At 44.1% G+C, this 24,066-nt stretch overlaps 1 protein-coding gene across 1 annotated transcript; it reads left to right on the top strand.

Annotated features, from left to right (window-relative positions):
• Positions 1-335: 335 nt before the first annotated feature.
• On the top strand, positions 336-17,038 carry HAPSTR1 (HUWE1 associated protein modifying stress responses). The gene is made up of 4 exons (XM_059484599.1): positions 336-731; positions 1,478-1,558; positions 5,553-5,828; positions 13,627-17,038. Exons 1-4 carry the CDS (start codon positions 512-514, stop codon positions 13,869-13,871), a joined length of 822 nt encoding a protein of 273 aa, XP_059340582.1. The 5' UTR covers positions 336-511; the 3' UTR covers positions 13,872-17,038.
• The last annotated feature ends 7,028 nt before the right edge of the window (positions 17,039-24,066 follow it).

The following is a 24,066-nucleotide window of genomic DNA, read 5'->3' as shown; positions in this document are numbered from 1 at the left end:
GCCCGAGGCCGGGAGCGCCTCGCCCGCTCGGGGCGGCCCCGGGGCCGCTGCCGGAGGGGCCGCGGGCGGGGCCGCCTCACGCCAGGGGCGGGGCCAGGGCCGAGGCCGCGCGAGGTAGCGCACTGCGCACGCGCACCGCGCCGACGCCCCCGGCACGGGGCTGTGACGGCGTAACCAAACCTGCGTTAGCCCCGCCCCCCGGGGTGTCCCGCGTGACGGACACGTAAACGGACCAATGAGCGCTGGGGCTCCCGTACGGACCGGCCGTGCCGGGGCGGTGGTGGCCAATCGAGCGCTGCGGGCGGGTCGGGCCGGCTGCGCGTTCCCAGGCGCCTCGGCCGGGCTCTCAGTGCGCTCGGGGCGGTGCCGGCGCTCGGAGTGTTTGGGGCCGGCGGAGCGACGGGCGGGCCCGGCATGGGGGTGAGGTAGGGCCGGCCCGGCGCACGGAACGAGCGCGGCCGGCTGTCGGGACCGGGTGTTCGCGGCGGTGGGACGCGGAGCCGGGCGGAGGATGGAGGACAAGAAGGAGGAGGGCGAGGCGGAGATCCAGGAGCACGGGCCCGAGCACTGGTTCAGCAAGTGGGAGCGGCAGTGCCTGGCTGAGGCCGAGCAGGAGGAGGCGCTGGCGCCGGAGCTGCAGGACGAGGCGGCGGCGCAGCCCGAGCACAAGCAGCAGAAGCTCTGGCACCTCTTTCAGAATTCGGCTACCGCCGTGGCGCAGCTCTACAAGGGTGAGCACGGTCAGGGGCTCGGGGAGGGCACGGCTGGGGCGGCTGGAGGCCGGTGGAGCCCGAGCGCGGTGGGGCTCGGGGCCCGGCCCGTGGGGGTGGGGGCGCCGAGCAGCCGCGGAGCCGCCGGGGTGGGGAGGTGCCCGCAGCGGTACAAAGGGGCCGAGGCGGCGGGAGGAGCGGTGCCGGCCCGCGGCCGCCCTCGGAGACGGACGGGAAAACAAAATGGCGAGAGGGAGGGGGAGCCGCGGTCGCGGCCCGGACAGCGCCCGGCGCGGCCTCCGGGGCGGCTCCTGCGCCGCCCGGCCGCACCTCCTCCCCCAGCCGCCGGAGCGCTCGGGCCGGAGCGCGGCCGCGGGGTGTCGGGGCGCTCCGGCGGGGGCCGCGCCGGGAGGCTCCGGGCGGCGGGGGCGAGCCCCGAGCGCCGGGGGGGGTGTAGGGTGGGGGGGGCCGGGAAGCCCGGCCCTGCCGGCGGCTCCCGACGCCCAGCCCCGGGAAGAGACTCCCGACAAAATGGCGAAGCGGGGCCGGGCTCATTGTGCGGCGGGGCCGGGGCGGGGGCGGCCGGGCGCTCCCCGCCGCGCTGGGGGCACCGCGCCCGCTGCCCCGGCCCGGCCGCTGCCCGCCCGCCCCGCTCGGCCCCGATCCGGAGCTGCCTCCGGAAGGTGGAACAAAATGGCGAAACCTAACATGGCCGTTCGGAGCGGGTGACTCCAAAATAAACAGCGTGTGTCCTTCCCTCCCTGCAGACCGGGTGTGCCAGCAGCCGGGGCTCTCCCTCTGGGTCCCCTTCCAGAACGCCGCCACTGCGGTCACCAACCTCTACAAAGGTAAGGGGCTGCCCCCCCGCTGCCCCGGCAGCCCTCTCCGCCGAGCCGGGCCCTACTCTGCCTCCTGCCCCGGCTTACTCATACGTAGGGCCTGTTAATGTCTCTTATTCACCCTGATAAAATCTAACCCGAGACTGCTTCCTGAATCTTGCAGGTTTTCCCTGGTCCACTTTAGCTGACGGTAGCTGAATCTTTTCTGTTGCCTCATGTCAATGACTCATAAACTTAAAATCTGTTTTACTTTGAGACCCTTGAAAAAGGGTGTCTTTAGCATGTGTCTGTTTCTTGTGAATTCAAGGGAAATGTACAACGGCTTATTAAACAGTACTGAAATTCCCTGCATTGTTTATATTAATCGTGCATTAGATGTTGGGGTGTCAGTTTAATGCCTTCTCTTTTGTGGTGAGGCAAAGTCGGGTTTAGTGGTCATAAAATTCTGCACAAATGTTATGTGACAAACTTTTATCTTCTTGTGGCACTGAGGCTTCTTAAGTAAGCCTCACAGTTTATTTTAAGTACTAAAATGTCATTATGTCTGTGTTCAGCATGGCTGTAAGAAGGCAGTGTTAGCCAGAACTTTGACAGGAGTGTGCTTTGCATGTGGCTGTGCTTTAGTGCTGGTTTACTGGGTGTTTCTGAACTGTGCAGTTCTTTGGGTTGTCCCAGGAATTCTTGTCTTCAGGAGGCTCATTCAGTGGCTTTTACTCTATTTAAAGGGTTGTGCTAAAATGATACATATCAGTGAAGGCTGAAATTGGCACATTGTGATTCCCATTGTTACTGCCTTCCATTCCAAGGAAGAGAAGTGCTTTAAAATTACAATGTTGGTTTTTCTGGCTTATAGTTGGTTTTTTTTCCCCTTGGTCTGTACAGCATTATCTGTAGATCTGCCTCTATGCTCCTTCATTTGCCTGCAGTTTTGTCATTTTGGATTTGCTTTAAGCAGTTGATGTGTTTGTGATGGGTGATGAGGTTTCTGACAGATGTGGACAGAGCAAGAAGGAAGTGTGGGTGCACAGCCCTCCCTGCCAGAGTGGTGCCTCCTGCAGAAGGTGCATTTGAATGCTGTGTGTGTGTCAGGTCATGTGAAGGGTCAGCACCTGAGAGCAGGAGGTGCTGGCCTGAGGGTGTGGGTCACTAGAACATGTCTGGGGACAACAGTCATTTGAGAATGGTGCTAGAGTAGCAGCAGGTAGTGTTAATAAATTGTCTGGAATAATTACATTCTGTCTTTACAAATGGCTCTCCTTTACAGCATCTTTATTATGAAGACTTAGACTGTTTATTTATGGTTAAAATGTTAGATTACTTCTGCTGTAGGCAAAATGAGCCTTTTTGTTGGCAATCATGTGATTAACTGATGAGGAGGTGATTGGGGAAACTAGACTTTAAGTTGGAAGGTGACTTTGGTCAGGTATAATGTAATACTTCCAAAACCAGCACCTGAAACAAATGTTTTCTTCAGACAGATCCTAAAGTACCTGAGTTACTCAGGAATGCCATATTTCAGTTTTCAGTTAACTTGTAAGCCAGTAGAAATTTGGTGATAACATGGTAGAGCCAGCTGAACGCTGTCACATCTGACATGTTGGAGTCTTACTGTGCTTTCCCTAGTGGTGAACATGGCTGTTAAAAAAACTCCTGTTTTTCACATTCTCAGTACTGTTTGTTTTGGAGGACTCTGTCAAAATACTGGAAGAATACTTGGTGGGGTGTACAGCCTGACAAACAGCCTCTTGCCTTGTCAGCTGCTTTCTGATCTGATAAATACTTGGGTTTTTGAGACATCATCTTTTTAACAAGAACAACCCGAGGAATGGTGCATAATGAGAAGGCCATGATGTCTTGAATGTTGGCATTTCTTCTGAATATAGATTAGAAGTTTAATATCACCCCACACTCATGGTCTTACATCCTGAATTTCTGGTGCTGGAGATAGAGACTGCATTCAAGGTACTTCATTATCTTGATTGCACTAAAAAAGTCAAGGCATGGCTTCTAATGTAGGATTTAGAACTTAAGGCCACTGTGGAAAGTTCTAGGTATATGTTAGAATAAGACTTCTGAGCCTACAATTTACCTTGTTTTTATTAAAAAAGCCCTGAATATTTTCTAGTGTTTATTTTGACTTAGTAATTTCAGAATATATGCAGCTTGACTGCTTAGGTTTTGCTAGTTTAACTTTGTAAACAAAGTGGTTGTGGCTTTTCCCATAAAAATCTAATGTACCCGGGGTAATGATGCTTGAAACTTCTCTGGGCTGCATCAGCAGTCAGTGTTTGACCTCATACCTAGTTCACAGCTAGCACTTTGTAAAGCATTCTCATACACAAAGAAAGCAGGGTATTGATGTAAAGCCAGCCTCCAAGCCTCAGAAGGACACTCCTGGTATTTCAGGAAGTGATTAAAGGAGTATTTTCAGTTTCCAAGTTGGCTCCAGAGTGTTTGGGCAGCTTTTACTGCCAGTGCATTGGAGTCCGGGCTGCTGTGCAGTAGAAAATGGCAGGAGGAATAATCTGTCATGTTACCATTGCTTTCAGAGGAATTAGCATTTGTAAATGTAGCCTTTGGATTACAAAGTAGTACAGGCAGAATACTCTTAGAGTGGATACAAATAACAGGTTAAGTTACATTTGTTTGCTTGTTTAGTTTAAACTCCAAAAGCTCCAAGATTTAGCTCACTTTGAGGTGGTTTTGGTCTGTTGTTAGGTTTGAAGTGCTGCTCTTTGGCAGTGTAGCTCTCAGTGCTGTCTTTCATGGTCTGTGCACTGGTGCCTTAGAATACAAGTCCAAGAATAATATTTAGCAGTAGAACTTTCTGGGTTATGGAGTGTGACAAAGCTACATTAGATGTGTATGTCATTGTTTGTAAACCAATATTTTGGGATAGCTGTTCAAAGAAATACATTTATCTTCTGGCTTTTGCTGTGGGCTTCATTAATAAAACAAGATTATGAAATGCTGTTTAAATCAGCTTTGCCACATGGAAAAAAATCTATGGAATTCAAGTAAACAAAATTGGAGTGGATATGTTCATGTCTTCTAAGGAGCAAGAGCAACATAGGAATATGAAACTTTTCATGAAACTGAAATGGGTGTAGTCAAAGCTCTGATAGCAAACCTGTGATGAACAAGATGAGCATGATTGTGTGGTGAACAGGATTTGTCCCACCTGTTACTGTGTTTTGAAACTTACCCAAACTGGTGGCCAGAAATACACTTCCCAAAGTTTGAAAGCAACTTAATACATTGGAGACACAGCTATAACTGATGTGCACAGGTGACTAGTTACATTAACAGAGAGGGAAATTGCATTTTCTAGTAGGATTTATTGTAAATTGTGTGTTTAAAACTTTTCAATATCAGAATTGCCATGGGATCCTAAATGGGGAAAGAAACTTTCTTAGCCTTTGTAAATGATATGTGGGCTAATTGAAAGACACTGGGGACATTTGTGTTCTAACTAGTTTCAAAACTGTGGCCTGTGAATTGCTTCTGCAATTGAAATCCAGCTGAAAATAGAAGAACTTCAAAGAAATCCTGAGTTTTCTGGCAGTTCCTTACCTGTCAGAATGAAGAAAAGCAGTTACTCCTTTCTTATGTTGGGGCTTCCTGCTGTATTGATGCACTGTGTGTGTCTAAGTCTGTTGTCCATGGATTTCAGTATCTTCCTCAGCCTGACAAGCTCTAAGCGTGTTTTTAATGTAAATAAACAGTGCTGTGGTGTTGACCTGAAGTGTAGTACATGCTGTTTAAGTGGAGCTGGAGTTGCTGTTGGCTATCTGATGTGTAAAGAGGATGGAACATTTTGGCTAATACTCTCTTCAGGTTTAATGGCACTCCTCTTTGCTGCTGCCGCCACCTTGGTGCTGCCTTATGGTGTACCCTGTAAAGATGTAGATCCTTCTTCTTTGCCATGCTTGGCAGGAGGCCACATCAGTGCTGTCTGTACATTGCTGTGTAACACTCAGAGACTTTTTCTGTCCTCTTGCAGAGAGTGTGGATGCCCACCAGCGGAGCTTTGATTTAGGAATCCAGATTGGCTACCAGCGCCGGAATAAGGATGTGTTAGCCTGGGTTAAAAAACGCAGAAGAACTATTCGAAGAGAAGACTTAATCAGCTTCCTTTGTGGAAAAGTCCCTCCTCCAAGAAATTCTAGAGCTCCCCCAAGACTGACTGTAGTATCCCCTAACCGAGCTACTTCAACAGAAACTAGCTCATCTGTAGAGACTGATTTGCAACCCTTCCGTGAAGCCATAGCTCTGCATGGTAACTGCCACTTTTTCAATACTACTTGGTTAACACTGGGTGGGGGTTTTTAAGGTGTGTTTGGCATATCATAATGTGTCGTGTACCTGGTGTTCCAGCTGAAGGTATCCCCTTCATTCTTTAAGGGAGCTTTTGCATGTATAAGGCATGTGTTGGCTGCTGAAAATTTGTATAGTTGAGTATTTTGAATGAAGAAACGATACTGAATAAAAATGAAATTTGGGTCTGTGATATTGCACAGCTGTGAACTCAGCAGTTAAGTTTCAAGTCTTGGTATTGTTCTTGAAGCATGAAGAGACTTGGCATTCATAGCAATGCTAAAGTAAACAGAATTCTTGGAAAATGGCAATGCTTTGCTAGCAACTAGTTAAATATTAAGATTTGACTACTAGGAAATTTTTGGAGGCTTAGGGAGGTAATTGGATGTCTGAGGCTTCTGTCTCTAGCTCTCTAGTACCTTTGTTAGGCACTAGTGCAGTTCAGCATTCTACTAATAGTACCCTGGAGAAGGTGTTTCAGTTACAAATTTTTGGAATAACTGAGCCCTGTTCAGAACTTTGCTCTGTTCACTTTCAGATTTACATGTCTTGCATGTCATACTGAATTGCCTTCCTTGCCATCACCAGCAGTGTTGGGTGTATCTCTTTTCAGAGATGAATATTCAGTAGCTTATTCTGTATTGGATTATGATTGAGCAAGTGATAGACAGATGTGTTTTAAACTGCTCTTGAGGTGAGATGGGGCAGTCCACCTCTGGGTTTTGTGCCTTCTAAAATTCAAAAGGGTAGCAGATACCTTGAGGTACAAACCCTAGACATTCTAAAAATGAAAATGAAGCTGTCTAGAAATGCAACCTAAATTAAATTTTTACTGTCTAGATATTCTCAGTGGGGGGTAGAATTGATGGGTTAATTAGAAGCATGAATTCCTGAAAATGCAGATTTGGCTTCTGCTGTGCTCTGGTGGTTTTTGAAGATGCCCAGTCCAGACACTGTTACTGTCTAGGTGACAGCCATTTAAACCAAACATGCTTCCCTACTCAGTCATGTTGGTTTTGGCAGTTTCCTGTCTCATACAGAAGGAGGCTAGGGAATTCTGTGCACCACTCTTGCTTATTCAGTGTAGATAAAATTAATTTCATGAGAACAGCTGCAGAAGCTGGCTCTGGCTGTGGTAAGCACCCTTGTAAAAATGCTTTTCTGTAAAGATAGTTGAATCTGTGGAGTTGGATTTAACTGGAAAGGCTCAGTCTCAGGTGAGAGGAAGCTTAGGTAGACTCACTTCAGCACAGTGAGCTTTCTGAATAAACTCAGAGGAATTTTTATTGCTAAAATGGCTCTTTTTGTGTCCATGTATCGTTTCCTAGCATCTGCTTTGTACAGAGCTGGTTTATGGAAGTCACTTTTCTGTAGCATGAGGATCTGAACAATGATATATATATATATATATATATATAAAGTTTTCCATATTTTATGATGTAATATAGGGTCATGAGGAAGTTCTGTCCTCTGTAGTGGTACTGCAGGGGCTCAAAATGTACTTTTCCCCTTCATCAGCTGGTTGACAAGATTACATGTCAGTCACCTTCTGGATTAGGTTCTCCTCATATCAGTTTCAATCTGGTCCTTGACACAAATGCTTTTGTGCTAATCCTTTAGTGACTAGGCTTCTATTGGGCCTCATACCTGTTTTTAGGTTGTTGCCTACAATGTTTGCATTACTCCAACTTCTCCCCTTTTTTTTTCTTCAAGGAAGTTGTGATTAAGCAATGTCATGAACTCATTTCCTATTTATTGTAGGGCTGCTCAAAACTATGTTTTGATTTTGAAACCTGCCAAGGATCTTCAGGTGTTTGTAAATTATGCCTGTGCTTATCATAATTTTTGGCACATTGTTTGAAAGTGCTGCTTCTGAGTTTCACGAGGGAACATGAGAACCTGATGATAGTGAGGAGCAGTCCAGGCACAGAGGTTTTGAGAGGAGTTTCCAGCTGGCATGTAAAGGTGGGAGGCTGTTTTGTGCTGCTTGGCTTCTGGTGGGAATAGAATATTTGTTGATCATGTGGATGGGTTGAATTAGCTTTGAGGGATGATGCTAAAACTTTGCTGCTTGCAGCAAGACCTCTTTTAGTAAAGCAGGGATAGATATGAATAGCCCATGGCACCAGGTAAAGTGGAAGCAGAGCTGGGGTATTGACTTCTCAGAAATAGGTACTATTATATGTCTAAAGATCATGGCATTATAGCTTGCTGATCTTCCCCTTTGATGGTGGAAAATACCTATTTTTCATAATCTAACCCCTAAATGCATCATAAGCACAAAATTTTGACAAAAGCAGTGGTAACAAAATAGCTAATACTTCAGTATTTCCTGGAACATCAAACACAGCTCTAGGTGTATGCCCTAGACTAAAACATTTGAGATTAGCATCCTTTAGGCATCAGTACAATCTTTAAACTGTATGCTTCAAAAGAAATATCTTAAAACTGAATTTTTGTCTCCAGGCCTGTAACCTCTGACCTGTATTTTATCTCTGCAAGATGGTTGACAGTTTTTTGGGCAGGATATTGACCCCAGAATTTAATCTTGTGACAGTGATTATCAAATCTTTGTACTACAAGAAAACTTGAGAGCAGAACAGCAGAGAAGAACTTGTTATAGCAGCTAAAAGCAAAATTATCATGGCAAAAAATTAGGCATGACAATGTTTAAGATGTGATCTCCCTGTTCTTTTAACTCCATAGCACTTATGGTCTGCAGTTGTTACTGAACTCTTGAGTGTTACTTAGTGAGAAGGAGACTTTGGAACCTTACTCTTGAGAGAGCAAACTTTGGTAAACATATTTTCCCTTATTATCAGCTTTTCACTGTTAGCATGCTGATAGGTAACCTTGAAATAAAGCAGAGCTGATGACTTGAACTGTGAATATTTGACAAGAAGTTCAAGCCTTTTAGAAAAGCTGAGTAGTTATCTCAAGGTAATACATGATGTTTTACTCTGGAGTGCCAGTGCAGTTTTCTGAAACTTTAATGAAACATCAGTCTAATGCTTGGTGTTTTAAGATGTGGTAGTAGAAGATAATACCTTTATTGTCCAACATCTCAATTGCAGAGTTGGGTTTTTAACTTCCATTAGTCCCTGAAATGTCATTGCAGCCAGGGAAAGTATGGATGTGTCTTCACCTACTCTCTGGATGTGTATTGACATTTCCAGTTCTGTAAGAGCTGAGTTTCAAATGACAGAATTCCATCAATCTGAGCTAACAGTACAAGACTCCCAAACACTGCCACGTGCTCAGCCACGTTGTGCCTGGCTGGAGCTGCTGTACCAAGGGTGGTGCACAGCCCCTGTCCCTCACTGGGCATGTGCTCTGTGTTTAACTCACCATCCTCCCAGCAAAATGGGAGAAAATGCTGGGATTTCAGGAGAGGCAAGAAGCAAACTTGGAAAGGTAATGTTCAAATGCATTTGGCTTGAGCATTCTTAATCAAAAATTAGGTGAATTTGGGGAAAAAATAGGGCAACATTACAGTGAGAGAACATTAGTTCTTTTTCTCCTTGGCTTTAAAGTTGATGTGTATAATTCATGTGATTTGGCCTTTGTGGGGTAGGGAGGGCACTTGCACATAGAAGTTTGTGACCTGGCCCCTTAGGAGTCTGAATTCCCACTAGGCCTTCGTGTTTGCTTCTCAGAATATTGAAGTGCAGTTTAAAACAGGGGCACTTAGCAGAGTGGAGAAGCAATAGCTGGTAAAAGAGGGGATGGGAGAACAGAGTTCAGATTGGTCTGACACAGGTTAATTTAAAGGTTGTATGTAAATATAGCTGTGATGGAATTGTGTATTGGTATGTGCTGCTAAAACTTGCTCTTTGAGCCAGTATTATGGAAGGGTGAGTATGACAAAGGAGTGACAAGGATCTCTGTGCATGCTATTTTGTATTTATCTGGGGTTATTAACTAATTCCTGCTTTAGTCACACTACCTAAGCATGAATGTTCCTTTTGATACTTCGTGATTAAAACTTCTAGAAACAGAGTTAGTACTATATGGAACAGTAGCTACCCAGTATATCATGCTGTGATAGTGACCTGAATAAGTTGTACATGGGCATGATTGTAGTGCAGATGAAACAGCATTTACAGTTTGTTAGGCCAGTGGTGATAAACTTGCTAATTTTGAGTTGACAGTTGTAAGTATTTTGTAATCCATGAAACATATTTTCAGTCAAGCATTCTAATATCTTGATAGTTTTGGAGTGTACTTAGTTATAAATTGGGTAGTGTTAGTCACAGCTCCTTTCAAGGGTACTGTAAGACCTTTTAAAATATAATTTCTTTGTAAAGTCCTTGTCTGTGAAATGTCACTTTGTTAATGAAAGATATAACAGGAATGAGAATGTACTTGGTACTGCAAAATCTTTGAGATTTGCCCTCCACTTCAAACCTTTCCAACTCAGAAGGGGGTCAGAGCCATGTGGGCCTTCTTCAAGTCCTCAAAGAATAAAGGAGATGTCCCTGGTAGAAGGGAAACTTCAGAGGTGGGTGTGTGATTGTGGGAGAAGTGAAGCCACTTCAGCAGCTGTTTGGATCTCTGTCCTGTTGTGTGGACAAAATCTCTGTCCTTTGGTATGAACAAAACTGATGTGCCTGTGGTTAAGGCCATATTAATCACAATACAGAAATTTGAGGTTGGGAAGTGGTGTTTGCTGACAGTCATGTCATTTTACCACTTCCTAGTGCCAGTTACTGCTTTAAATGCTTTGGGAAGAGCTCTGAGTCTGCTGAAAGCTTGAACTCGGAGTAATTCACAGTAAATGGATTTTTGGAGATTTTCCTCTGCCTTGCCACAGCTTCCCAAGGAAAAGCTTAACTCTTTACCCTGTTGACTAAAAGTGGATTTTTTTGAGCATTGCAGGTGGTTCTCAGAGATGTTGGTTCCATGTAGTGGCATCTTGATATTTGTGTATGCCTTGAGTTTGCTTTGACTTTTCCATGTTAGCTCAATTAGCCCATCCTAATGTGCAAATCCAGACTGTGATCTGAGTGTTTCATTTGGCAGTTCTGCCCTTCTGGATGGATGGCAGTGCTGTGTGATGTGATTCACTGCCAGGAGCTGAGGCTGTCAGTGTGTCAGTACCCAGCCATGACTGGTACTAAATACCTGGGTGAGCTGCAAGATTAACCTGTAGCTCAGAGCCCATGCTGTGATGCAATATCCTTGTATTCTGATCTCTAGGAATTAATTCAAAGCTACTCTCCTACCTTAGACACTAAGTTGACTTGAAGATTTTAACTTGTAATTATCTGCTGAATGTTGTTTGTGTATTTAAATGTACAGTGATTCAGCATTACCTAAATGCTGGGAAGTCAGTGACTGCTTTAGGCATTGCTTGTGAACTTTGGCAGTCTGGTTTAGAATATGCTGCACTGTTACAGATACATCTTTTAACTGTATCAACTCTTTTAAAGAATGCTTGTTACTTGAAAAGGCTCCACTTAAAAACATAGTTGTTGAGTGGCGCCAAAAATGTCTTTTGACTTCACAAGTCAGTTTTGGGGTTTATTTAAATAATTTTTCTGCCCTTACTTTGGCACTAGATCTAGTAAAAAGATGTCATGGTAAAACTGAATTACTATGTTGCTCCTTTGGTATGAGTTGTATAGCAGTAAATAACTGATAAGTGATGTAAATTGTTGACTCTTAAGTGTAAGTAATGACACCGAACTTGTGTGGTCACAACAGTTTTGCTTGGAAAAGGGATGTGGGGGAAATCTCTACAATCATTTTGGATTTGAAAAAATGATGTATGCTGTCAGATTTTTTCCAATTTAAATGTACAGGATGAATTAATGTTTTTTCTGATGTATATCATGCCAGTTGAAATTAAACTACTGATGTCTTTGAATTGTGAAGTGATTTGTTACCTGCCCAAATTGTCTATGTTAGTAGTTTTTATGCAGGATATGGTATCTGAATTGGCTTTTTCTCATACATTTGTCATCAAGTTTAGCTGCATTACTTTCTTTGGTGGATGCATGGGAAATTCTTTTCCTAATGGTTTGAATTTAAGCTTGACCTTAATCCTGGGAATACTATCACAAACTTTATTTCTGAGTTACCTTTACACTAAAACAGCTGCTTCTGCTTAAATACTTTCTGCCATTGTGAATGAGCAATGATTTTGCTATTAACAAAATCTGCAGGGTGCCTCTTGGGGTTCAGACCATGCTTCTGGGCCCTTTTGAGCACCACTTGGAGCTGTAAGCAAAAGCCCTAAGAAAGAATCAGTGATTGGTGGCTGTGTCTACTGGTTTGTTGTGCAATGCTGGATCTGTGTGAAGTATTTCCTGTGCTGTTACAAGTTGGAAGCTTTAAATGTCCATCCAGTAATGTTCAGTGGAGTGAATTGGTTGGGCTGCTCCATCCTGACCTGTGTATCAGCCTGCCATTGCTGCACATGGCTTTTAGACTTCAGCTTCTCCCTGAGGTTTCTGGTGACTGATGTAGTTCTGGCAGTCCTCTCTTCCCAGAGCCTCTGAAGTTGCCTCTTTGGCCTGCCAGCAGCTGGTGGATTGGGCTTTGTTAGGCTTGACTTGTCAGTCAGTCAGTGGTTTTTGGCTGCTCATTTGACAGTCCATGGAGATGGGAATTAGTGCATGCACAAGGTTTGTGATGGCTGGACAGAGCTATGGAATATTTGAGACTGGAGAAGGGAGCTCTAAGATTTTGAAGGTTACTGAGAGAGGAATCTTCCTGGACAGTTCAGCATTTCCTTGTTCTTATTGTTAGAACATATGCAGATCTATCCTTATCTTTCCTAGGGCCTACAGTTGTTTCTGTACTCTTCTGCTAATACTCAGGTTTGGAAAAGTTATGATAGTAAAGATGTTTGTCTTACCTCTGAGCTCCTGTTTATCTCCAAATACAGCCTGAATTGGAAATTGAGAAGAGTAGTTAGTTAGACTTTTGTGTATTAGTCCTTACTAAATTTATGTTTTAGAATTTCCCACTTTTGCAAAATTGTCACGTTACAGAAGGCAGAGGTTAAATTAGTATGGAAGTTCCTGGTTGTCTTTTTATGGCCTTGTTTCTACAGTAAATAAACTTCAGTTTGATTCAAATACTATTAATCTGGATACAAACCCAAGTACTTGCAGGGTACCTGTGACAGTGATTTGCATCAGAACTGGTGATAACAAATTTCGGGTGATTGTCATGTGGTTTTCCTTGCTTGTTCTTTAAGTGCATTTCTGAATTTAATAATACTGATGTGTTGGCTGTTGGTGTTAGCCATGGAATAAAAGTTGTATTTATGAACTGGCTGTGGTGTGCACCTGTGTGAGACCTGCTGCCACAGTGCAGTTTCCTTCAGGGAGTGGAAAGGAGCAGGGTGGTGGTGCTGACACAAGACCAGGTCAGTTCAGCTCCAGTCCTTGGCAGGGCTGTGTAACTCTTGGTCCAGTGTGAAGCCTTTAAATTGAGATTATCTGCTCTCGAGTATGTCCCTGTTTTGAATAGCATGTCATGCCTATGGAGTTAATGTTTTTCAGAGTGTGCTGTTACATCCTGGTGTATAAGCTCACTTCTAACATCATAAAAACATTTCTGGTAACTACTGGATTGTTGCACAGGCTGAAAGCTGAGAAGGTGTGCTCTGCACTGGAGCGGTACAAATGGCAGGGTGAAGTGCCTTTAAGGTCTCTGTGGAATGGGGCTGAGTGCAGCCCTGTGTGGCACCTGTGGGGACTGAACTGTGTGTGCTGTCTGACTGAAGCCCTTTTTCTCTCTCTCCCCAGGTCTTAGTGGTGCAATGGCTAGTATAAGTGTTCGCTCGAGTACCCCAGGCTCGCCTACTCACGTGAGCAGTGGCTCCAATGCTAGTCGAAGGAGAAATGGACTCCATGATGTTGATTTGAACACTTTCATATCAGAAGAAATGGCACTCCACTTGGACAATGGTGGAACTAGAAAGCGTACCTCAGCCCAGTGTGGCGATGTCATTACAGACTCACCAACTCATAAACGCAACAGAATGATCTAAACTGCAAAAATTTCAAACCCACCATGCTGCTTGAAAGCCACTTGATCCTCAGAGTACTATTGAAAAGGAAACATGAGGCCATCTTTCCATATTCACTGTTTAAGACAAAGAATTCAATAAATGCCATAAAGGAAATTTTAGATATTACATTAGATGCCTCTTGTAACTGCGGCTTTCTTAAACTATATTCTTAGCAGAGGACATCAGATATTGTGTAGTAGTTAGCAAGATCATCATAGGTGAACATGTATCTGTTCCAAGGCTAAAAGTGACCTTACTTGTATTATTAAAGGGAAAGGAAATTTCAGATGTTTATTTGGCTATAGAATTCTTTTTTTTTTTGTCCTTTATTTCCTGCTTTGAGTATTTGCTTAAACAGTATTGCCAGTTTGACTGAAATTGTCTACAACATGACTTGGCATCTTTGTCAAAACTGCAGGCTTCCATTTTTGCAGCACTGTACCATGCACCTAGTTTCTGTATAGTAACAGTGTGCAAGTTATAAATATTGGACTGTACCCTTTTTAGTTTTAAAAGCAGTTGATAATTCTGGTGATTGTGTGATAATGTAAAGAGGTGCTATGATGGTCATGCAATTAATACTTAATATTGAATCAATACAAGGATCTTTATTGGATTCACTTTGTGTGTTCTAGTGCTCTGAAGTAGCAATATTAAACTTTTCCCCAATTAACTTCATAGGCTTTTAAATCAGTTTGAGAAAATATATGTACTTATTGGTATTATCCTTGTGGTAATCATACACAGTGCAGACTGCACCAGTGCTGACCTAAATTTAGAGAAAAATGTCCTGTAATTGGAAAATAGGCTTTTCTGTTCAGTATTAGTGAAGGGTAGGTTTTGTGTACACCCATATCCTATTTTACATTTCTTGTGAAGTAATTGCCCATTGCTGGGGAGGGGTGGGAGGAGAGGGAATGTGGGGAATAGTTGGAAAAGGGGTGTGTTCTAACAAGTAAGACTTCTGGTCACATGTGGAAACTTGGACTAACTTAAACAAGATTCTGTGATGCCATCCCCCTCAGGAGGGAGTGACATGCAGGTTCTGTGAAGTGCTAAGAAAATAATTTAAAACTGGAAGTTGATTATAAAACTCTGGATAAACATGCTGTAAGCATGAATTAAAAAGGATAAATGGCTTTCTTTTTGTGTTTAGCTTACATTCATAGGATTGAACTCTGGCTGCCGTAACTTAAGCATAGTCTAAAACTGAACTAGAGATCAAGACTGATCTGCTGCAAATCTGTTTCTGAATGGGGAAGGACAGATGTCAGTCTCAGAGTGTCCTGACTATTTTTATATGTAGAGGGAGGAAGTCTTTGGTGGAGAGCTCTGGCTTTAGGGCCTCTAAATCTCTGCCTTGGAAAGGGACAACACAGGAAGAATAAGAAAATGGAGAGCTCCAACCCTGCACGTTGGGAAAGGGGTATTTAGAGAGGTGGTAATGCATGCTTTAACTGGAAGCATAGGTTGATCCTGGGATTAAATATATTCTGCTAGATTCCCAGTACTAAGAATTGTGGTTTCTGGCAAAGTTAAGGCACCTTGAGCTCCATGTTAATACACAGCTCTTCAAGACTTTTGCTTACGTGCTTGTAGAGTCAGATCTCTTTTGTATTGTCTTTGCTGTTTGAAGCAGACTTCACTGTAGGTTTGCCCTTTTTACCCTCTCATCGATGTCTGTAGTCAAGGCAAGACAGCAATGCTGTGTGAGATACTCAGGGCTCTACTTGAGCCTGCTTTCCTTGCCTTGTGGTGCTTCCATCACATTTCTTTACACCCAAGAGCCCTTGAAGATGTCAGTAGTTGCACAGTACTGTAGCAAGAGGCTCTGCAGTTCATGGACAGCTGTCAGAAGTGTCCAAAGAAAAGTGCTAAGAACTGCTCCAACCCCCACCTGTGTTACATAGCTGAACTTGCACATCACTTGAAACTCAGTATACATTAATTTCAGTTACTGCTATTAACTACAATTCATAAGGTTTAGTTTATGTAAGATGTTAATACTGCATAAAGCTAGTTTCTTTTGGAGACTGCATTTTCAGCAAAGATTTTGAAGATGGTATCTGAATATACATTAGTATTTATTAGACTACTGGCAGAGGGATTTTTCTGTTCTAAAAGAAAGGTGGAGTCCTGAACAGAAAGGACAGGTGTGAGAACCATTCTTCAGCTCTTCTGTTTATTTTTTAACTGACTTGTACAAGTAAGATGCTTATGCTCTGCAACTTCTAACACACTTTATTCTCGATGTGGTAAAGGTGACATTGTACTGGGACCAGTCCTGCACACAGGGACTGAGCTGTAGCAGTGCTGCTGGTCTAGCCCAAATACAGCGCCTGTTCAAATTACTTCTCCCCTTTCTTGCCATGAAATAAATCTTGTTGATGCTCTGAAGCATTAATTCAGGCTATTACCATCTAAAACTAAATTTGTCTGGCTTCTTATTTAATTTGTGCCATTTTTCTTTGAAAGAAAGCAGACTTTGATATTAAACTGGTTGCATTAATGTTTTTTTTTGCTTGTACCTTAAATACTTGGCAACTTTTGATTGTTTTTCATTTAGCCCCAACTGTTGTTTGCTCTTTTACCTCTGCTAGAGTGATCAAAAATGCATGTATTCATCTGATAAACACAGGGGAACAGGTTGTCTCTGAAAAAAAAAAATAAAAAGAAGTCCAGTACCTGTTGCTTTGAAGACTATTTCTTGTGCCAGTGTAGAAAACTGATGTTCTGGAAATAGCTTTCAGCTATATCCAAACTGTAGCTCCTGGAGCCAGAAGTGAGTTGGTTTTCAGTAGGGAACACTGACTGGAGAGCTGTTTAGTTTGGTACAAATGGTGCTTACTTTTGCTTTCTCCTCTGACTCGTGCAGTTGCCCGGTCTCTTCTCCGTGTACATCCAGTCTAACCTGAATGTGCGGCAGTTACATAAAGTACATCTGCACTGAAGCTACTGAGCTTGGCTTGCTTATTAATGAAGTAAGTTTTAAATGTTCAATTGAAATCTATATTACAATAAAGTAATGCAAAAATGATTTTGGTTGAAATTGAAGTCCTGCAGTTAAACTTACTTTCAAATGTGGTTTACCCAGCTGGAGTAATAGAAACTCTAAGTCATAATAAACCTAATAAAAAAAAATACAACTAATCAGGCTGTTTTGTAGTTCTTTGAAGTTTCTGAATAATACAGTCCAATCATGCCAGACAAGGTGTGATTAGTGTGAGCTGACAGGCTGCCTTGGTTGTGCAGATCAGGATTTCCCTTGAATGCACTTTGGTGTAGTTTACACACAGGGTTTTGTTTTGTCTCCTTCAGACTAATACTGGTACAGAAAATTGGGGTGTACTACATCTGTACAAGATGTTCTGCAGACTTCAACATCACTAATACTTAAAAGAAGCATCTTAAAGATTTAAGTGGCATAGTTTAGGAAGTTAAGTGGTGTTGACTTCAATAGTAGAGCTTTCCAGTCTTTTGCAACAGTCTCTTTGGACTTAAGTGAAATCAGGTGCTTTAATTAGCAGCATTTCCTGCTTCATGTGGGTGTCCCTAAACCTGCAAACTATTTTTCACTTGCTTTATCAGCAGGTTTTAGAATTCCATTATGAAGGAAAGCTTTATTTCATAGGGGCTTTCAAGTTTAAAAAGTATCTTTTTAATTAACGTTAACATTTTTTCACTTACTTAGCCACCAAAATGTTCCAACAGGAATTTAGCAATATTCTTAAAAGGCTTCTAAATCCCAGCATCTTTCAATTATTAGCCTGGAGCTAAGTAATCCTTTGGCAGAGATGAGGAATGCAGGCCTGGTGCGTTCTGTGGGGCTCTCTGCCCCAGGTGGGAGTGATGTGGCTGTGTGGGGTGGGCGCTCCTGCAGAGCCTCTGGTTGTGCAAGGGCAGGGCCCGGGCACTCCTTGTGTGAGTGCAGGGCTCCTGGGGAGAGATGGAGCCTGGGCGCTTCCCTTGCACTGGCACTCCTTGTCCAAGGATGGCGTTCCTGGGGAGAGATGGAGCCTGGGCAGTTCCCCCAGAGCCCTGAGTCAACACCGGTGCTGTCTGCTGCCCTGCTCCACTGGGCCCCTCTGGGACTGTCCCAAAAGGGTAACACACATGGGCTGTAGTGAATAAACCAACCAGAGTCCCTCCTGTGCAGGAGGCCAGCATCACCTGCCTCTGGGGGTTCTTGTAAAAGAGATGGAAGCCAGATGCTCCTCACTGGGGGTGCAGCAGGGACTAGGGGCTGTGGGACTCCAGCACTGTTCATTGGCCACAGTGGGATGTGAGGGGGGCAGTGCACAAGGTACCAGGATCTCCTTGCAGTCTGCTGTGAGCCCTTTGGGCAGACACTTGTAAAAAATCTTAAAATTCAGTATTAAATGCATTGATCAGCTGGTTAAAACAGCATATAAATGCTGTTAAATCAATCATGCTTTGTAATATCTCACTGCTCTTCTATCAGATTTATTTCAAGGTGAAGTTGTCTCTGGGTGCTACAGAACAGCAAGCTGGGCATGGAGGGCAATCCTGGGGGCCCTGTTGGTGTTGTTGTGGTGTAACAAACAATGTTGCATGTTAGAAAAACTCACAATGCTTTTGTGGCTCTGCGGCTCAAGCCACAGGAATTTTTTTTGATACCTTGAGCACCCGGTGTATTTTTATAAAACATCAAAGCAGAGGATACAAAATGTTTACATTTAAAGTAGGTATGCTCAGAACCTTGTTCTGTTTCTACTGGTGTTCTGAGAGGGTCACATCCAGCTCCTGCCCGTGCAGCCCTGTGTACCTGTGCTCACAGCACAGCCCCCTGCTGCCCAGTCCTGAGGTTAGTTTGTTCTTTTTCTGGGCATTTCCATTTTTATATTGCTGTTTAAACCTAGCTATCTTGTTTTGAAGTGAATTCCTTGCGTACCATCTATAATATGTATAGAGATCAAGATGGGTATGCAAGATCAAGATGCGGAGAAAATACCAAATTCTGCTGTTTAAGTGAGTAATTGCTTGATCTCATGTAATTAATAACTCATAGTGTCTAGTGTTACCTCTCTGTGAGATTATGGTCTCTACATCACTTTCAAACCACAAAAATCTGTGCATCTTTGGTATGCTTTAGGCCAGTCTTATGGCTGTTTTTAAAGACACCTGCTGTGGTTTTTTGAATCTATTTCAAAGCTCTGGGGAGACAGCTTTGCCATAAGTTTGCAAGAGTGGCATTGCTATATCTATTTCATAGAGTACAGCTGAAGATAACTAATGCTGGCTTCAACAAAAGAGTTCTAATGCCTGTTTTCCTATTCTCTCTGAAAGCCCCAACAAAAAGAAATACATGGTTTATGCTTAGAGGTGACTAAACTCAGCTGAGAGGGACCATCTTCTAGAGACTTTCATTGAATGCCCTGCCAGTAGTCCTACTGTTTATTCTACTGAGGGAACTATAATTTATATTTTTGCTTTCATCTCTAAGCTTTTCTGCTGAAAAAGCTCACTCAGTGAAACCTGATTTTTTTTTCCTGGCTACATTTAAATGACTTCCTGTGAAAGAGCATCTGTGATCTCCCATGGGGTAGGCAGGCTTTTTTCTTCTCCCTGGAGAAACTGTTGTCCTTGATGTGAATCACTGAAGATGTGTGTCTTGCTGCTAAAAGGAATTTTAAAGTCTTTGATTTAAGTGATTGTGGTTTTCAGAGCAGGAATCTGCTGAAGATACACTGAGTGTTGTAGCTGCAGAGCCTTGTGTGCTTCCAGATGACAGTGCAGGGATGCAGCTCATTTGGAGTCTGACATTACTAATTAAAACCTGATTTGTCTGCAGCTGCTTGCTCTATAACAGCTTCTGATGTAGTCTTGCCAGAATTCAGAATTCCTTAGGCCTAGATGCACATCCCAAAATATGAGCAGTTCATCTGTCCTGTCTGGAAATTTTGCAGGAAAATGGGTTCAAAATATTAAATCCCAATAATTGGGTTTTTAATCCCTTCAACACAAGACGTAAGAGTTCCTTCGTAAGAGTAAGAGTAAGTTTCCAGGTTGACTTGATCTTTCCTGATTGACCCATGAGCCTTGTCTGCATCTGGTTTTCTTCCTCCCACATATAACCATACCCAAGAAGCTTCTCCCTGTGCTGAACACAGCCTGTCTGAAGGTCCAGGTGTTTCTGGTAAGTGCTTTTATATAATTTGTGGTGGTTTTTCTGAGTTAACATAATCTTGGATTGCCTGCAGGTTGTGGGACTTCCACTCCTGAAGATACTGCAGACTCCATCCTGTTCTTGGACCTGCTTTTGGGCAGAGATTGGAGCAGGAAACCTCCCAGGCTCACTTTCCACATGAATTAGTCTAAGATTTGCTCTGTCCTGACCTTCTCAACACAGTTCTATCTGTGAGGGGGTAAAAGGCACTGCTGTCCTTGCTGCCAAGCCATACCTGCTGCTCAAAACACCACTGGCAAGAACAGATGAATTTTCCTTTCCTATGAGGCACCTACTCCTCTGGAAACTTAAGGGTTGTCATCAGAACTGCAACTCCTAAAGTGCAGGTAACCCTTCAAAGCAGAAACCAATCCCAGATATGACTATGTGGATTTCTTGTCTCCATCTTGCACATTTCATGAGTTTGAAGGAACTGGGTGGGTTTGGGCTGTATTGTGAAGGTGCAGGTGTGTGCTGAGTTTGTGTCACCTGATGGAACCATCACCTGCAAAGGAAGAACATCTGCCAGACCCTGGTTTTGATAAAGGTATAAAAATGCCATTTTCTAAGGGCTGAAATTCCAGTTAAAAGTTTCTCAGTGGTTCTATATTAAGGCCAAGCCCCCTGCTCATTCAATTTTTGGCAGGTTGGCAACTAACACAGTGAACTGGGGAGTGAAACATTGTATATGTTGGATTCTGTTAGTGTGAGTTCTGATGTCATTTGGTACAGGGGAAAGGGCAGAACACTGAGGATTAGATACATTATCAGTTAAGGCTCTAAGTGTTGTTATGTCAGTTTCTTCTGTGACTTATTGAGAGACCCTAGCCCTGAACTTACACCTGTTACAACTTTCTACTTGCTGCACAGTGTCTCAGAAAAGCACCAAGTGAGCTGTTGGCTTCTTGAAATTGTTTTACATAAACCTGGGATATTGCCTGAAAAGTAGACCCAGATTAGTTATTCTGTTTCAGCCTGAAGTCTCCAGAAATTCAGATTTTTGGAAGTTGTTCCAATGCCTGAGTGAGCCCAAAGTATGCACAGATGGTCAGCAGGAGATGCTGAACATCAGAAGGAATAAGTGATGTGCAAGCGGTGGTACAGGAGAATAGCTCTGGGCTTTTGGGTAGGTTTGTATTCCTGCTGGCCCTGGTTCAGCATTGGCTGTTCAGCCAATGGATGGCTTTGTTCACTTCAAAAAGTCATTTTTACAGTGGTCCATGTGCAGTATTACTTAGACCTATGCAAAGCCAAGTGGTCTAAGTTCCCAAATAAAGCCCTGATGCAATGGTGTGGAGGGGAATCCTTCCTCCTTTTTAAGCCTGTGGGTTTGCTTCGTGGTTAGGGCTCAATGGAGGCATCTCTGTGTCACAGGGGATTTCATGGGAGTGATGCTGATGCTTTAAAATATCTCCCAAGTTTTTTAAAGCAATGCAAAGAGCCCTTGGGATTATTTAGATGCTATGCCTAGTCCCTTTACCCCTTTGAAAACCAGTCCATCAGCAAACAAAAATAATTCCTCAGGTGATCCTTGCCAGCGATTTTGCAATGTTCTTTGTGAAACAAATTGCCCAGAGTCAAGTAACAAGTGCTGTGCTCACAGGCAAGCAAGTGATGGCTCTAAAAATTGGTGATCTGCTGTTGCTGCACTGAGAAAAAAATCCCCAAACTGCTCTGGCCACAAAAATGAAGGTGTGGTCTGGAGAATGTGTAGCCACGTGTCAGCTGTCCAGGGCCTGTGGTGCAGGGCAAGATGGCAGCAGAGCTCCTGCCAGGAGCCTGGAGAAAGCACCAAGCACCAGGGGCTCTCCTCTGCTGCCTTTCCAACCCGCCTGGCAAGCACTGGAGCAGGTGTGAGTAAGGATCTCCTGAAGGAATACAAAAACACCCCACCAGGGGCCATCACCTTGAACTCGCCCTTTCAAGTGTTATCTATAAATAGGGTTCCCCAGAGCAGTCCAGCTGTCACCCTCTAGTCAAGCTCATCGTGATCTCAGATAAAACTATCGAGTGGAGCCAGATCTTCAGCTGCTTTGTGGAGCATTGCCAATTTCCACTGCTTGGGAATGAGCTGGAGGAGCTTCTTCCCATGCTGGAGCCTCACAGGAAAGGAGAGGGGTGAACCTGCCAGTGGTGGCTGTGGCTGCTCACTGATCTTTGCAGGCTGCAGGTAGAGAGGAGGAGGTGAGAATCCTCTCCAGGACTACAGAGGTCTCATGTCCTCTAAGTCCCTTGTGGTGGTGGAGCCCCTGGTTTTTTAGGAGTCTAACTCTAGAGCTTACCCATAACGTAGCAGTGACCCAGCTACTGTATGAATATTTTTAAAGAGCAGCATTTGTCCCCATATTATCAAGCAGAGAAAAGGCAAGGTGGTATGGGCAGCCTGAGGTGTGGGGAAGGAGTCCTGGCTCTCCCAGGTTCTGGAGTTTGGCTTCTTTTACTTTAGTCCAGATTTTCTTCTGGAATGTGGCATCCAGCATTGTTGGATTGTGGATGAGATGCTCTATCCTGTTGAGCAAGAGTGGTGCCAAGAGATGCTCTGCCCTGTGTGATGGCAGGGCTGCATCCCTCCCCTGTGGGTTTGCTTCCCTGTGCCTTTGCCTTTGCCTGCTCCTGTGACTGGTGAGGAATCAATTCTTTTTTTAGCTGAAGAACACCTAAGATTATCAGATGAACAGAACTGTGCAACAGAAAATCTTGAATTTACTAGCTGTATTTGTATCCTTAGAAGCACAGTGTGCTGTCATCTTGCCTTTACAAAGATAAAAATCCATCCTGACAGCCTGCTTTGCCTACTTTCTCTGTGGCTGAAGGCAACTTTGCAGGCCCTTGGAGCTAAAACTGCCACTTTTTGTTAATCCTGTGTGTTTCTTGTGTTTAAACTTTCAAATATATCAGTAGAGTTGGTGTAATCTCCATAATCATGACTTTATTATACAGGAGTAACTCTTGAATATCTAGCCCGAAGTTAACTCTTCTCAGACAGCAGTGACACGGGTGATCAGATGGCCAAGATGCTTTTCAGGTGATGTGGTAAAACCTGTGGCACTGCCCAGCCCAGCAGGGTGAGGCTCAGGTGGTGCCTTGGCTGCTGCAGGGAGATGCATGAGGCAGTGGATGGAGTGATGCTTTCCCATTTCTGCTACTTGTATCTCATTCTGGTTTTCATTTGTAGACATATTTTGGCCATTATCTGCCACAGTGACATTTAATCCATGTGGAAAAGTCCAGGCTTAGCATTTCACTTCATGAAGCTGGTAATACATTGCAAGTTAAACAACATTATTTGCTCTCTTTTCTGCTCTCTCCAGCTTGTTTCCACACAGGATGTGCTCAAGAAATGCAAGATGGAAAAAGAAAATCAATAGTCATTGATGCTAAAATATTAATGTTTCTTCAGAATGAGGGGTGGAATGGAGTGAACTCCCAGGAGTTCAGGGCAGCATTGCGGAGTTTGCAAAGAGAATTGGAGAGCAGAGGTAGGAGCAGCATGGGCAGGGAAAGAAGAGTCTGGTGTGAGCTGACTTTTGTAGATTCTCTGGCACCTTGCAGGGTGAGGTGGGTGCTGTGCAGTGTGCTAGGGGAGGAATGGCACCCAGCATTGCCTGCTACCCCTGTGCTCCTGCAAAAATCCCAACAGGGTGTGACGGCTCCTGGCTGGATGCAGCAGGAATGGCCCAGCACTGTCCCACACAGCCATGTCCCCCTCTGTGCCCTGGCCAGGGCTGTGCTCCTGCCCTGGGTCTGTCCTCTTGGCTGGGCACTGAGGAACCATCAGGGAGCTGGGAACAGTGCACCAGTACTGGAGCCAGTACAGTTATTGTGAGCTGTGGGTATGGCCTGGCAAGGATTACACAGAGAAACAGGCCAAGGTTTCCCCATGCTGAGGGTGTCCTCCCTCCCCAGTGGTTCAGCCCTCCCAGTTACCCCTTCACAGCAGGTTTGTTGCCATTTCTGTGCCAGAAAAGTGTGTTGGTGAGAGAAGAG

The sequence above is a fragment of the Ammospiza nelsoni genome, chromosome 17 (assembly GCF_027579445.1).
Source record: "Ammospiza nelsoni isolate bAmmNel1 chromosome 17, bAmmNel1.pri, whole genome shotgun sequence".
Taxonomy (NCBI): domain Eukaryota; kingdom Metazoa; phylum Chordata; class Aves; order Passeriformes; family Passerellidae; genus Ammospiza; species Ammospiza nelsoni.
The sequence above is the reverse complement of the archived record's forward strand: the minus strand, read 5'-3'. Positions and strand labels throughout refer to the sequence as shown.

Bases quoted from the DNA above. Each gene is read 5' to 3' on its own strand.
- HAPSTR1 (XM_059484599.1), top strand. From the start codon at position 512: ATGGAGGACAAGAAGGAGGAGGGCGAGGCGGAGATCCAGGAGCACGGG. The intron at 732-1,477 runs GTGAGCACGGTC...CCCTCCCTGCAG, and splicing joins CGTGGCGCAGCTCTACAAGG to ACCGGGTGTGCCAGCAGCCG. The intron at 1,559-5,552 runs GTAAGGGGCTGC...GTCCTCTTGCAG, and splicing joins GGTCACCAACCTCTACAAAG to AGAGTGTGGATGCCCACCAG.